This window comes from Rhinatrema bivittatum, chromosome 7, assembly GCF_901001135.1.
Source record: "Rhinatrema bivittatum chromosome 7, aRhiBiv1.1, whole genome shotgun sequence".
NCBI classification, from domain to species: Eukaryota; Metazoa; Chordata; class Amphibia; order Gymnophiona; family Rhinatrematidae; genus Rhinatrema; species Rhinatrema bivittatum.
The window spans coordinates 298,010,219-298,026,019 of NC_042621.1; the positions used below are offsets into that span (position 1 = coordinate 298,010,219).

Here is a 15,801-nt window from a genome sequence, read left to right on the forward strand (position 1 = left end):
GACTCTATATCGCTCCATGGTGAGACCGCACCTGGAAAACTGTGTACAATTCTGGTTTCCTCATCTCAAAAAAGATACAGTTGCGATGGAGAAGGTACAGAGAAGGGCAACCAAAATGATAAAGGGGATGGAACAGCTCCCCTATGAGGAAAGGCTGAAGAGGTTAGGACTGTTCAGCTTGAAGAAGAGACGACTGAGGGGGGGATATGATAGAGGTCTTTAAGATCATGAGAGGTCTTGAACGAGTAGATGTGAATTGGTTATTTACATTTTCGAATAATAGAAGGACTAGGGGGCATTCCATGAAGTTAGCAAGTAGCACATTTAAGACTAATCGGAGAAATGTTTTTCACTCAATCCACAATAAAGCTCTGGAATTTGTTGCCAGAGAATGTGGTTAGAGCAGTTAGTGTAGTTGGGTTCAAAAAAGGTTTGGATAAGTTCTTGGAGAAGTCCATTAACGGCTATTAATCAAGTTTACATAGGGAATAGCCACTGCTATTAATTGCATCAGTGGCATGGGATCTTCTTAGTGTTTGGGTAATTGTCAGGATCTTGTGGCCTGGTTTGGTCTCTGTTGGAAACAGGATGCTGGGCTTGATGGACCCTTGGTTTGACCCAGCATGGCAATTTCTTATGTTCTTAAGTAAGATCCTAATCTCTCTCTCTCATGGGCACACATACAAGCAGGCTCCCAATCTCTCTGTCTCTCACAGGCACGCCCACAAGCAAGCTCCTGATCTCTCTCTCATTGGCGCACACACAAGCAGGCTCCCAATCTCTCTGTCTCTCACAGGCACGCACACAAGCAAGCTCCTAATCTCGCTCTTATTGGCATACACACAAGCATGCTCCCAATCTCTCTCTGTCTCTCACAAGCACGCACACAAGGAAGCTCCTAATCTCTCTCTCTCTCTTATCGCACACACACAAGCAGGCTCCCAGTCTCTCTCTCTCGCTCTCAGGCACGCTCACAAGCAGGTTCCCAATCGCTCTCTCTCTCACAGGAACACACACAAGCAGGTTCCCAATCTTGCAGTCACACACACAAGCAGGCTCCCAATCTCCCTCTCTCACAGGCAGACACAGACATGCTCACACACAAGCTCTCTCCCCTATATGTTCTTGCATTCTCTCTCTGGAATGTGCAGGCAGCAACAGCTACCTCCTTGGACCCATGTAGCGCCACTCACATGCAAGCTCTCACACATGCTATTGCTCTCACACACAAATCTTTACACATGCTATTGCTCACATGCACACCTCTTGCACATGCTACTGCTCACACTCATTCATGCAAACTCTCACACTCTGTCTCTTCCTCCTGAATGTGCATTCTGCTGGTGGCAGCATTCTCTTCTCTTTGGCCCTATTGCTGATGCAGCAGCCACCTCTCTTCCAGAACGTGGTTCGACCATCTCTCTTTGGACGTGTGGCGCAGCCCCGATGCCCCGTCTTCTTGCCTTTTGACTGTGCAGCCCAGCCCCGACACAGCAAAGTCTTATCTTTGGCTGCATGGCCCGGCCCCAGCTTGGCAACATCTTCTCTTTGGCACCCCGATGCTGCAACATTATTTCTTCAGCTGCTTGGCTTGGTCCTGACGCAGCAGCCTTTTCTTGGACCACACATCTGGGCTCGATGCAGCAATATTCTATCTTCAGCTATGGGGCCCAGGCCCACTCAGCATCCAGGGCCCAGCCGGGATTGAAAACAAAGCAGAGCTGCTGAGACTTGGGGCATGGGCCCATGTGCCTGGTGCTACTCTAGTGAGAAGTGGGGAAGGTGGAGCACTGCATTACCGCATGGATCTTGCTGCAAAACACCAGTGTGTCGCAGCTCAGTGGTCGAGAAGCTCTGGTTTAGACTATTTTAGTTCAAGGAAGAATTGGATGATTTGTCACGATTTTATTTAGAATAGAGAACATATTTTTTTGGAAGATTTTGGACATTCATCTCCATGAAGCGAGTTGATCCTGGGTCTACATGAAGAGCTGAAAACAAGTCTTTCCAAGCATCAGCAGCTGATTCATCAATCATTTGGATTGCAGAAAAGTTTGTATAAAGGAGTCCACCATCACGTGAGATTAAACTGAGAATTTATGCTGCTAATCTGGCCAGACTTTAGAAGGGAATTTTGAAACCACAGTAATTTTTCATTTTCTTCAAGTGAACTAAACTGAGATTTAGTGCAGGGTTAGTGGTTTTCTATTGTAATTTACAAAGAAGAAATTTTCTTAATTTTCAGTGCTCATAAATAATACTTTGACTAGAATGCCATGTACTTGTGTTTCGTATAGAGTATAAACATCCAAATGTGTTATGTTAGTGTCATGCACTAATTTAGCTTATATTACTTGTATTAGTAATATTGCATGTTTATTTTATTTTATGTTGCTTTTATTTTCTCCTCCAGCCTCTTTTCCCTCCTCCCCCCACCATCCCTGTGAGAACCTTGAGCTGTATGTGTATTGTGCATAACCAATCTAAATCACACAGCTGAGAGGTGGAGTTATTTGTGACCCTCCCATAGGTAGGGGTTTTACATTGTTAGTCCAATAAAAGGATGCTAACATATATTTTGTTTTTACTTAACCTTTTATTTCTATGCAGTTCTGATACTAAAACCGGGCTCTTTCTTTCCTCTTTCTGATATATAAATTATGTATACATAGTTTGAGTTGATTGCTGGTATTTATCTTCATTAATTCTACAAATGTAACATGTCTTCTGTCACTTGCTTCCTCATATTAATCTAAATTAAGTTTCTAGTTGCCATTATGCATAAAAGGTGATCCTGAGTAATATGTTATTGTCGGTGTGAATGTTAGTGCCTGTAACGAAACCCTTTAATTTTTCAGCTTTCTAGTGGGGTTTTCAGCTTTCTAGTGGGTTTTTCGGCCTACTTGAGAACAGGTTACTTACCTTCTGCATGTCTCTGTTTTATCCAGGCCCTGATTGTTCATTGCACGTTCCATCCACTGAGTCCTACTGGATTCTTCCCAACGTGAAGCCATTCAGCCCATCTGTGGGCCGGGCCTCCCACAAAGCAGTGCTGCATGGGATGTTTATGTGGGTGATTGGTGGCTATGCTTTCAACTATAGCGCCTTCCAGATGGTACTGAAGTAAGTGGGAGCCCTTTGGCTTGTCTTCTTTTGTTTTTGTTAGCTACATTGCACTGTTGTAATGCCCTACACCAGGAAATGTCAAACACTCCTGGCTCCCAGTTGTTTATCTATAATCACTTTTGTTTTATTTCTAGCTAGTATTCTGCTGATGAATGCCGTAAATTCCTTTGCCTAACTGATGGCAGTGTAAACGATATACAAATACAGTCCAAATTATCAAGCTGTATAAAAAAAAAAAATGAACAGAGCACAAAAAGCAGCTCTGAGCAGGTAAATGTTTGAGAAAAAAAAGGTGAATGAGATTCTTTTTGTAATTTGTTTTTTTTAAGCATTCTCAATATCGATGTACAAATATTAACTCAGTGGGCAATTGTGAATGATATATTCTTAGAAGGACCATCAAATCTAAGGGCCAAGAGATCATAATGTCACTAATCCTCCCTATTTAAAATCACCAATCCTAGTGATAAATAGTCATTATTTTTTAAATATTTTTTATTCTGTGAAAGTGGACTGTCAGTATTAAACAATTCAAAACTAGAAATGTTCAAGAAACAAATACTATTACTTCCCGGTGACACAAACTCTGAAACCAAACTCCTGGGTATAGGTGGTGTGGTAGAGTCAGGAAATGTAAGAAAAAAAAATCTCTCCAAAAACGTCACTTGAAGTGTAATTTGACAAGGGCTGTGTTTGATGAGTCTCTGTCAAGGAATCCTTCATAAAGGGAAAAAATAAAGTAGCATGCAGCAGTGTTTGACCCACATTTGAAGACAAAATCATAGGAATTTTTGAAGAGAGAGTTAAGTGATCAGACGCAATGAGGTGAATTTTAATACCTGTGCATGTGTTTGCCGGCACGCGCACATGGGCACACCAATTTTATAACATGCACACGTTTATGTTCGCATGTTATAAAATCGGCTACCCGTGCGTACATGCGGGGCACGATTTTATATCGATGTGTGCACGAATGCTATATCATGAGCATAATTCGGGGATTTTAGTAGATGCGCGTGGCAACCATTAGGGGCTATTTCCCTGTTCCCTCCCAGTTTGCCCCAGTAAAGGAGCGGACTTCTAAACCCCATACCTAAGTTGCCTCCCTACCCTAAATTTTTTAATTTCTGTAATTATATGCAGTCCGTAGCAGAAGCAAGTTACATGGTCATGGGATCCCGGTGCTTCCTTATGCACGCCACTGACTTCATGGCGCTGTCCCGACCTGCCTATGCCCTCCCCATACCCCACCCACATCCTGCCCCTTTTACTCAAAACCTTTGTAATGTGCATACCGGGAGATATGTGCATGGCCACGGGCCTTTTAAAATCTATGCGGTCTGCATGCTTCTGAGTCACGTGCATAGGGTTTTGAAAATCTACTTGAAATCATTTAGGTCTAGCCAATGGCAGTCTGAAAATAAATTCATTCATTCAGTCACGAAGACATCAGCCTCTCTTGTGAATAGTCCATTGGTAAGCAGTGCACCTTGGTGTACTGATTAGCAGTGCTGAATAAAGTCATCCCTTCATGGAAGTACACCTTTGATAAACCAGCAACATATACATGCATATCACAGACTGCTGAAACTGCATCTTGATTTCATCTGTGCTGTTGATCTTCATAATAATTTGAAAAAAAAAAAAAAAAGACCCTGTACAACAGTCATGGATTTAGATATCTACTTAAAAATATTTATTTATGTTTTATTTTTATTGAATTTTTAACTTTTCTATACCGTCGTTAAGATACACACTAAAAATATATTTTGGCACTATTCAAATGGTAAATCCTAAGTTTACTCATTAGTTGCCAATTGGTGTTTGTTGCTAGAACAAAATTTTAAAATTACAGTATTTTTAAGTTTAGGTTTTCTGAACAGACAAAGCTGTAGGTGTGGCATTCCATGCTGAAAAATGACACATTAGCTCTTGTGCTCCAACTCCTACTGGCTGAGCATTTTCCTCATCAGCTTTGTTATATGTGGTACTGATTGGGTCAACGTCTCACTTGGTTTCGGCCATGGGATGCAGAGAACAAGTGTAGCTTTCACCAACAGTTCTTATCTGTGACAAGAATTACCATTACTTTAATGCATGTCCTAATAGTTGTTTTCACTAGCCCAGTAAGACTGATATTAGTGCCATGAACCATATTGTGTTGAGCACTTTCTCCTACGACAAGCAGGATGGTTGTCCTCACATGTGGGTGACATCATCAGATGGAGCCCGGCACGGAAAACTTTTGTCAAAGTTTCTAGAAACTTTCACTGGCACACTGAGCATGCCCAGCATGCCACTATCCATATGTCCACGCGAGGTCCCTCTTCACGCTCGTTTTTTCTGAGGAGTGTTTGCCTCATGATAGTGGAGCTCTGCTCTTTCATTCGTGTTTTTCAAAGTTCTTTTGTTTTTTCGGTGGTCTCTGCGCCTGGTCCCTCTTCCAGCGGTCAGTGTCTTTCCTGCGGCGTGGTAGGTTAAAATTTTTTCCCTTTTTGCGGTCGATTCCCGGTGTGTCGCTTCCCGGTGGCCGCCGGCCATGGATCACTCGCTGACTGTGTTTCATGGCGTCCGATTTTTGACAATGCCCCCAGTGCCCGCAGATCATGTCTTTCACTGATCTGCATTAGGTTTGTATCCTCTGCCTGGGGGCATTGCATGACATCCAGGGGTGTGCTCTCTGTGATCAAATGACCCCCAAAGGCCGTCGCGCCTGGCTGGATAATATGGAAAAGCTTTTCGGGCTCAAAAGGTCTGACTCATCTAGTCCAGTGTCGACACTGGGAGGCTGCGGGGAGCCGCTAGATGTGCTGTCCCTCTCTACTCTTCCATCGGGTCCCTCTCTTGAGAGGGGATGGAGTAAGGCCATCTCAGTGTCCTCGCATTCCAAGGCATCGGGATCTTCATCTTTTTTGGTGCTGGGTAAAGACCAGGCCAAGCACCAAGGGAAGTTCTGCAAACATTGGCACCAGTCGCCGTCATTACATGGTCAGGTGCAGCTCCAGTGTATGCTGTGCCGGCTCCAACATGACCCCGTGGAGAGAAGGCCTCTATCAGACCCAAGAGTCCCAAGCATTCTCCATCGGTGTTGGTGCTGGGCACCAAGCCTCCTCGAGGCTCCGAGGAGGCTCTGGTGACGCCGCCTCCTCTTCCTCAGTCCGTTCTTTCTTCAGTGGACTTTCAAGAGGAGTTGGATCGCAGGGTTCAGCTAGCAGTGCTATGAGCCCTGCGGGGTATGGAGCCACCATTGGCACCGGTTCCCATGCTGGTGATGGAGCATGCGCAGTCTCTCTTGGCACCCCTGTTCGAGCATCTAGATGTCCTTTTGGGTGTACTTCTGATGCAGCCGATGCCTGGGGCACCAATGGTGCCAAAGCGGCCACCGATGCCCTCATCCAGAGTGAATCCCATCATCTGGTCCTCCAAGGAGGAAGAATCATTGCGGCCAGCGACACCCGCAGGGGTGCTAGTTCTGCAGCTGTGATTCCCCGATTCTAGCCCCGGGCCATTGGGAGTCATGCCCTCGGTGCCCAAACCAAGAGGCTTGGGCAGGGACCTTCCATGTCTGCCCCCAGGGGACCTTAGCGAGGAGGAACCCCCCATATAATCCATGGGGGATAATAGCTCCGAGTCCTCTTCAGATGACTCATGTGACCTTCTCTCGGAACCATCTCCACCTGACAAGAGGTGTAGCCCTCCCCCCCCCCCCCCCCGTAACAAGACCTTTCCTTTGTGGGCTTTGTCCAGGCGATGGCGGAGGCCATCCCATTTCAGCTCCTCACTGAGGAAGATGCCTGGCACAAAATGCTGGAAGTCCTTCAGTTTGTGGATGTCCCAAAGGAAATAGTGGCAGTCCCAGTCCATGACATTTCAAGGAGCTACTCCTCAAGATCTGGGAACACTCGTGACCGTTCCTACAGTCAATCGGAAGGTGGATGCAATTTATTTAGTTCAACAAGCATTGGGGTTTGAGAGGCAACACCTCCTGAAACAATCTGTGGTGGTGGAGTCTGCCCTCAAGAAAATCAAGTGCTCCTGCACCCACATCTCTGCTCCTCCAGGTCAGGAGCATCGGGTGTAGGAAGGTCTATCAGGGTGCTGTGCTCATTGCCCGCATTGCTCCTAACAACTATATATGACCCAGTACTACCAAAACTTGTGGAAGCAAGCTCAGGAACTGTTGGAGCACCTGCCTCAACAGCAGCAAGATGCTTTATCGGTGATGGTGCAGCAGGGTCTGGAGGTGGGTAAACATGAGGTGAGATCCACCTACGATGTTTTTGAGATGGTGGCCAGGATGGTTGCACCGGGCATTGGCACCCGAAGGATGACCTGGCTCCGTGCCATGGATCTCCAGTCGGAGGTCCAGGAGAAGCTGTCAGATCTGCCTGCACAGGGGAGAATCTCTTTGGGAATGAGACCCTTCAGCACCTTTCCACTCATACCTCTGACTGCAATCCTCAGTCAGAAAATCTTCACAACAGGGCTCTAGGAAGTCCTATCACCAGAGGAAATTTTACCCTCCTGCCTCGAGGGCGTACACACGTTGCGCGGCTTCCTGGGGTCACTCCAGGCAGCAGAGGGCGCTTAGGACTCAGCCAACAGAGCCCCACTACGGGGTTTTGACTGGGAGCCGAGGGAGCATGAGCCAGACTGCCGTACCCTCAGTGCCCTACCCGCCAGTTGGGGGCAGGCTGCGTCTTTTTGCAGAACACTGGCCCCTCGTTATCTTGGACCAGTGGGTTCTCTCCATTGTTCGCCAAGGGTACAGGCTAAACTTAAGGGATGTCCCTGTGGACTCTCCCCCATGTCCATTGTGGGCCTAGTCCGCTCATCAGGAAATACTTTAGACAGAGCTCTCCACCCTTCTAATGGCTGGAGTGGTCGAGCCTGTTCCTCTGCATCAGCGGGGATGGGGGTTCTACGCTCAGTATTTCTTGAGTCTAAAGAGAGCAGGGGGCCTCCGCCCTGTTCTCAGCCTAAGAGCTTTGAACAAGTTTCTTCAAAGAGAAAAGTTCAAGATTGTCTCTTTGGGCACCCTGATCCCACTCCTGCAAGAAGGAGACTGGCTGTGTTGCCTCGACTTAAGTCGCCTATGTCCACATTGAGATTTGTCCTGCTCACAGGAAGTATCTCCGATTTGTTATGGTCAAGGAACACTTCCAGTACAGAGTGTTGTCATTCAGCCTCGCGTCAGCCCCTCATGTTTTCACCAAGTGCCTGGCAGTTGTGGGGGTGCACCTCTGTTGTCAGGGAGTACACTTGTTCCCCTACCATGATGACTAGCTGGTCAAGAGTGCCACTCAGGAGGATGCGCTATGCGCTCTCAATTTGACCATTGCTGTGCTGCAGTCCCTGGGGTTTGTTATCAATTACCCTAAGTCCCATCTCATCCCAACACCACACCTGGGTTTCATTGGGGCCAGACTGGACACAGTGCAAGCCAAGTCATTTCTGCCCCACAATCGAGCATTCGCCGTGTCGTCCCTTGCGAGTTTGGTCCTCAGAGGCTGGCAGGTTTCAGCTTGCCTTCTGCTGCGTCTTCTGGGTCACATGGCAGCATCTGTCTGTTACCCCACCCCCCCAGGTCCATCTGTGCATGTGCAGAGCGCAGTGAACGTTGTGATCTCAGTTGATGCAGGCGACCCAGGACCTCACTGCATGTATCTGCATTACGCCACCTCTCCAGGTCTCCCTGTTCTGGTGGCAAGACCTGTCCAATCTGGAGCAAGGGGGTCCCATTTCACGTTCCTCTGCCCCAGATCGTACTGACCACAGATGCATCCTCCTGGGTTGGGGGCCACTTGCAGGTGGTGCCCGTCTCTGAAATCTGCAGGGCTGCAACATAGAGTTCCTTATACACGTTCACTGTCCACTACTGCTTGAACAAGGACTGTCGGCATGACTGTAGCTTCGGCCAGTCTGTCCTTGGCAATCTCTTCCAGCCTTAACCCAACTCTCCCTATCTAACGGCCCATTGTTAGGATTCAGGCTGTCTCCCTCTGTTACCAACAGCACCGTAGTTTCTTGTGCCCGTTGTCACCCAGTTAGGGGCTGTTGGTCATTATTGTATCCGGGAGCAGCCTTTAGCTTGGTATTTACCCACATGTGAGGACTACCATCCTGCTTGTCCTAAAAAAAAAAAAAGCAGAGCTGCTTACCTGTAATAGGTGTTCTCCTAGGACAGCAGGATGTTAGTCGTCAGGAACCCCATCCACAACCCCACTGGTTCTCCTACGGTTATTTACTCTTTTGGATACTACCCCTACTACCCCTAACTTATCAGCTAGATATTCACTTGGATGCAGCTCCATCACTGCTTTCTACATTAATGGTGGGGGTGGAAAGGAAATAGAACCAAGAGCTAAGAGAAACAGATAAGTATGAGAGAAAAAAGTGTGTGAAGCTTGCTGGGCAGACTGGATGGGCCATTTGGTCTTCTTCTGCCGTCATTTCTATGTTTCTATGTTTCTATGGATAATAGAAGGACTAGGGGGCACTCCATGAAGTTAGCATGTGGCACATTTAAAATTAATCGGAGAAAGTTCTTTTTCACTCAACGTACAATTAAACTCTGGAATTTGTTGCCAGGGGTTGTGGTTAGTGCAGTTAGTGTAGCTGGGTTTAAAAAAGGATTGGATAAGTTCTTGGAGAAGAAGTCCATTACCTGCTATTAATTAAGTTGACTTAGAAAATAGACACTGCTATTACTAGCATCAGTAGCATGGGATATATTTAGTTTTTGGATACTTGCCAGGTTCTTATGGCCTGGATTGGCCACTGTTGGAAACAGGATGCTGGGCTTGATGGACCCTTGGTCTGACCCAGTATGGCATGTTCTTTTGTTCTTATGTTTTATTTTTTTCGCTCGTGAATTCTGTTACGAGACTGAAGAGGAGCCCCGTGTGGATGCACGGATAGTGGCATGCTGAGCATGCTCAGTGTTTCAGTCAATGTTTTTAGAATCTTTGACAAAAGGTTTCCGTGCTGGACTCCATCTGATGATGATACCCACATGTGAGGACTAGCATCCTGCTGTCCTAGGAGAATATCTGTTACAGGAAAGCAGCTCTGCTTTCCATGTGATGCTGATGGTGCCTAAGATGGTGTTGCTTGCCTGATGGCCAACCTTATATGAATAAGCTTTAGAGAATGGCAGATACAACCCTTAACACCCTTCTGGGCAGATTGGATAGGTGATTTTGGTCTTTATTTGCCATCATTTACTATGTTTCTTCAGGCTGCAGACCAAGATCTCTTTTCAGATCTGAACGAACCATACCTCTTAACTCCGATAACGATAGGGATTATGGTGATGCACTTGGCCCATTTTCTCTTCACCTCAAACTATGGCTTAGTGTGTTTCTTGATCTTCTCAAACTACCTCTGCTGAATAATTACATCTTATCGGACTGAGATTTATTTATTTATTTAGTTATGAACCTTTAATATACCGGCATTCATAGAACACATCACGCCGGTTTACAATTAACTCAAAGAAAGGAAAATTACATTTAATGGGGGGTGGGGCGAGGGGAGCAGGCAAAAAGAAGGGCTGGGAATGAGAGGGACAAAGAGTAGAATACTGAAACGAAGTAAAGAGGAGAACGTGGAGAGGAACCAAAATAGCTATAGAAACTTACTATATTTACATCATTGGGAGAGTACATAAAGTAACTGGGCTAGCTATATACATAAATATATTGTAAGGCGAGTTCTGTGAGGCAGGGTGGGCTTTGTCTAGGTTTGGTTAGTATCTGGGTAGGCCTGTTTGAAAAGCCATGTCTTGATGCCTTTTTTAAAGTTGCATAAGGATGGTTTTAGACTGAGATCAGTGGGAAGGGAGTTCCAGAGGAAGGGGCCAGTAATTGAGAAGGCTCTTTCTCTAGTGAGGGTATGGTGTGCAGTTTTGAGGGATGGGGTGTGAAGGGTGCCTGCAAGGGAGGTTCTGGGGGGGCGGGGGGGGGGGGGGGGCGGTTAGAGGATCGGAAACGTGGCAGTTTTTCGAGCCAGAGAGGGTTGTCTTTGTAAAGCGTGTTGTGTAGGATGGTGAGAGTTTTGTATTGAACGCGGAAATGGATGGGAAGCCAGTGCAGATCCTTTAGAATGGGGGTGATGTGGTCCCTTTTGCGGGTGTTGGTTATGATTCTCGCCATTGAGTTCTGCAGTATTTGCAAGGGTTTATTAGTTGATGACAGGAGGCCTAAAAGAAGGGAATTGCAGTAGTCCAGTTTAGATAGAATGGTCGTTTGCAGAACTAGGCGGAAGTCCTGGGTGTGGAGGAGGGGCTTAAGTTTTTTAAGGACGTGGAGTTTGTAGAAGCCCCCTTTAGTAGGGACTTAATGGGGGGTTTGAAATTTAGGCATTGATCTAGTGAGGCACCTAGTTCTCTTACGGAGTGCAGTGGGGTAAGGGCTGAGGCAGAGTTATGAGGGGTGGATTTAGATGTGTGTTACAATTGTTGATGAGGATTTCTGTTTTAGATGCGTTTAGTGCAAGATGGAGGTTAGATAGTAGGGAATTGATGGAAACAAGGCAAGATTCCCAGAATTGCAGGGATTCCATGAAGGTTTTTTAAATAGGGATAAGGATTTGCACATCATCAGCATACAGGAAAAGCTTCAGGCCTAGGTCAGAGAGTAGGTGGCAGAGTGGTAAAAGGTAAATACTGAATAGGGTGGAGGATAGTGAGGAACCTTGGGGAACACCTTGTGTAAGTGGAATGTGCTATGATTCAGACTTATCAATTTTTACTAAGTATTCTCTGTGAGAGAGATAGGATGAAAACCATGATAGTGCTGAGTCGGTGATGCCTATTTCTGCCAGGCGGAAAATGAGGCGGAAAATGAGTATCAAAGGCTGCCGAGATATCTAGGAGGGCAAGTAAATACGATTTGCCTTGGTCCATGCCTATGAGGATGGTGTCTGTAATTGCTAGTAAGAGATTTTCAGTATTGCGACCTTTGCGGAAACCAAATTGTGATGGGTGTAGGATATTGTGGTCTTCAAGGAAGTAAGTGTGTTGCGTGTTGACAACCTTTTCAAGGAGTTTGGAAATGAAAGGCAGGTTGGATATAGGTTGGTAGTTTGCTGGGTCAGTGAGGTTGAGGGGGGGGGGGGTTTGAGGAGGGGCTTGACGACAGCAAGTTTAAGAGAGTCTGGGACTTTACCAAAAGCAAGGGAGCAATTAACTATGTCAGCTAAGGGTTTTGCAATGGCAGTGGGGATAGAGAGGAGGGTTTTCGAGGGGATTGTGTCTGAAATGTGTGTAGCACATTTCAGACACAATCTCATTAAAATGGATGGTGGCCTTGGTTTTGTTGCTGAACATGGAGTTTGACCATGTGGCCCCTTTGGTTATGTCTGTTTGAATCATGACATCCCTTAGAAGCTTCATTCTGAAGCAGATGAGATTTCCTTTTGGCCTGGGTCAAGTGGACACTAGTGATGGCAGAGCTGTTTGTGGACATGTTGAAATCCTGTCCAGTCACTGTAGATGTTACACAGGTGTAGGCAGGGGGAATTCACTGATGATGTGTCTGACTGTAGCTCTAGGTTGTGAGCAAACTCAACATTAGACATCAAAATCCTGACCCTAAATGCGATTTTCATAGTACTGTGTTCAGGTATATAGTTCTAGAGCTACCATGATAACGCCCTCAAGCTTCCTTTTCATTTAGTCGTAGACTAGCCATTTGATAATAAGCTCATAGTTCCACTGGTAGTCTTCCTTTTCTCCATCGAAAAACAGGCATAAATTAGCCATAGTGTATGGGTGACATCATCAAGCAGTGCTTACACGGACCCAACACTCAGAGCTCAGTGTAAGTCTTACTGAGCATGCGCAGGAGTTCCCACATGTGTGTTTCCTGGTGAGCCCCTCAGTCTTTCTTCATCTGAGCTACTGTACAGCTGTTTCCCACTTTATCTCAAAATTGTTTTTGGCCTTAGGTTTGTGTTTTCATATTTCTTCTCGTTTATTCTTCATTCCCTTGGCAGCCCCCTCAATGGAAATTTTTAGTTCTACAAACCCATCCCCTAAAAAGAAAACAAAAATTGAAGAATGGAGAAATCAAAGGCCTAAGACCCTACAGTTAGTGGGTTTAAGCCTTACAGTTGTGAGAATCCCATGCCCGTTACTGAAACCCATTCTCTATGCTATAGCTGCTTGGGCTAGGATCATGATGCTCCCAACTTACTGAGTCGTGGTTGGACATCCGTGATTGTAGTAGCAGTATGGCACCTTGAAGATGGCGGCCAGTGTGGAACACACTGACAGGTAGAACCCCAAAGTCTTCTTGCGAAAGCAGACAGTGGAGCCACTCTTCTTTCCAGCATTAAAATAGTCAGTTTATAGCAGCCTGAATCGACTCTCTTCAGGTGTTCTCCCCCTCCCTCTCTGTGTTGAAAGGGCCAGAGATCCCTTCTGCAGTGAGACCAAGCGACAGGAAGATCGATCCTTGTTCTTCTGGATCACATGGCCATGGCAGTGTACATAGTTCCTCTGATTTGACTACACATGCAGGATCTTCAGTGGGCCCTTTGAGACCATTGGGATCAATTGGTCCAGCCACTTTCTCATCAGATCTTTGTAACTCCCAAGATATAGATGTGGGCCCTAGAGGAACGTCAACTTTTCGAAGCTGACCGATTCATTATGCTTTAAGAGCTTTCTCCAATCTGCTGTCAGACAAGAGAATCTTGATCCAAGTGACCATGTTTTATGTGAACAAGCAAAGGAGGCTTGTAAATCCTCTGTGAGAAGGTCCTGGACTGGTTATCACAGCGCATATCTCAATTGCTCGTTTCTGCCAGTGGTCCAGAATATACTGGCAGATCGTCTGACAGCTATAGCCGCATGAGTTGTCCTTAAATTGGGAAGTTACAATTGACCTGTTCCATTATTGGGGAGTACCAGTAATAGACCTGTTCGCCTCAGAAGACAACAGAAAAGTCAAGAATTTATTTTCAATGTTTCTGAGCAATTACAGATAAGCTCCTGATGCTTTTGTGCTAGACTGGAGTATTTGTCTGCTCTTTCGATACATGCCAATTCTTCTCATTGCCATTGTTATTCACAGCAAGGCGAGGGTTGTCCTTCTAGCACTGGCCTGGCATTGGCAGTTATAGTATATATATCTCATCCATCTGTCCACTAGTCTCTGATTCCATTGGGGATTTCTCCAACTCTCATCACTGAAGAAGGGATACTCTACCATCCAGAGCAGTTATCACTGGCCCTCATGTCATAGCTGTTTAATGTGCAGTAGTTTCCTCCCTACTTCTACCTAAGTAGGTGGAGGATATGCCAATTTTGGCCAAAAGACCTTAAACGAGGATATCCTACAGTTTCAGATGGAAGAAAGTTTGACCTCTTCTTCTGTGGTCAAAAGGACATGCTTCTATACCTATTCTTCTTATCCTCTGGCCTCAGGATCTCTTCAGTAAAGGTAGAAAAAAAATTCTTTTTTTGTACTAGGGCCACATTATATGTTGTCTACAACTGAGGCTGGGGATCCCCTTTGGAGCTTGTCATAAAAAATTACGGTAATCATAAGGAACAAAGCAGCAGCAAAAAAATTACAGAGCATTACTGCATTACTTAAAAAAAAAAAAAAAAAAAAAAAAAGGCAGCAGTGTTTTCAGTGTGCCAACAACAATGACATGAACAACATAAACCACTGAGTGATGGGCAAGTAAGCAGGTAACGTTGAAATAAATACCATAATACAGCATCACTGTAAAACTTCAGCAGATAAATCAAAGAAAGAAAAATTAATTTTACTTAGCGTGACAAAGGAGAATCCCAGTTAGAAAGCCACCAGAACTGACCACCTACCATTAATGCATTTTTTTTTTAAGAACCGGCACGGGTTAATGAGTATGAGGATGAAATAAAAACAGATTCTCTTCAGCTGTTAACAACTGAAGGGATTCTGATAATTTTATTTAAATTGCACTTCATTGTGCTCATTAGCACTTAGCTTGCAAGCATGCACTGCCCTCTTCCACTGTTCCTTCATCAAAAGATGCCACCTAAAGCATCAACAGCCTGCTGATGTTGACACTGCCACATCTTGGAATCATACACTACTCCATCATCATAAGAGGGCCTCCTATTGCGCCCTCAGCTGACAGATCCATGATGATGTCTTGATGTTCTATGTCAGCAGGCTGGATATAATAGTGATTTGAAAAAGTTATGCAGGCCAAAAAAATTGTGATAGTCTGGTTCTGGTCTGTGGGCCTTAGGTTGCCCACACCTGTTCTAATTTTCTGGTCAGAAAATTTTCTGTCATTTCCTAACTCATAAAGCCTCCCTTCAAAAATCTTGAGTTGGTAGACTTGAAGTATCTCACCTGTAAAGTGTTGTTTCTTGTGGCCATCACCTTAGCACAAAGACTAAGTGAATTACATGTTCACCATACTTGCAGTTTTTTCATATTAAGGTTGTTTTATGAACTCACCTCAAATTCCTTCTGAGAGTAGTATCTGCATTCCACCTTACCCAAGCTGTTTTGCTGTCAGCCGTCTTTCTAAAACTGCATGTGCCCAAAGGAGAACCAGCTCTTTACTCCTTGGACAACAAGAGAACCCTTGCATATTAACGGAAGAGGCCTCAACCTCATTGTCAAGCTTCTCAGTTGATCATATCCTTTGATTCTAATAAACTGA

At 45.4% G+C, this 15,801-nt stretch overlaps 1 protein-coding gene across 3 annotated transcripts in view; it reads left to right on the top strand.

Moving 5' to 3' along the window:
* The window catches only part of ATRNL1 (attractin like 1), a 2,205,421-nt gene that overhangs the window by 411,517 nt on the left and 1,778,103 nt on the right, over nucleotides 1-15,801 (top strand). For all 3 annotated transcript variants that reach the window (XM_029610472.1, XM_029610473.1, XM_029610474.1), the window contains exon 6: nucleotides 2,949-3,123. In XM_029610472.1, the coding sequence (XP_029466332.1) occupies nucleotides 2,949-3,123 (175 nt within the window). The remainder of the gene's footprint in view (nucleotides 1-2,948; nucleotides 3,124-15,801) is intronic.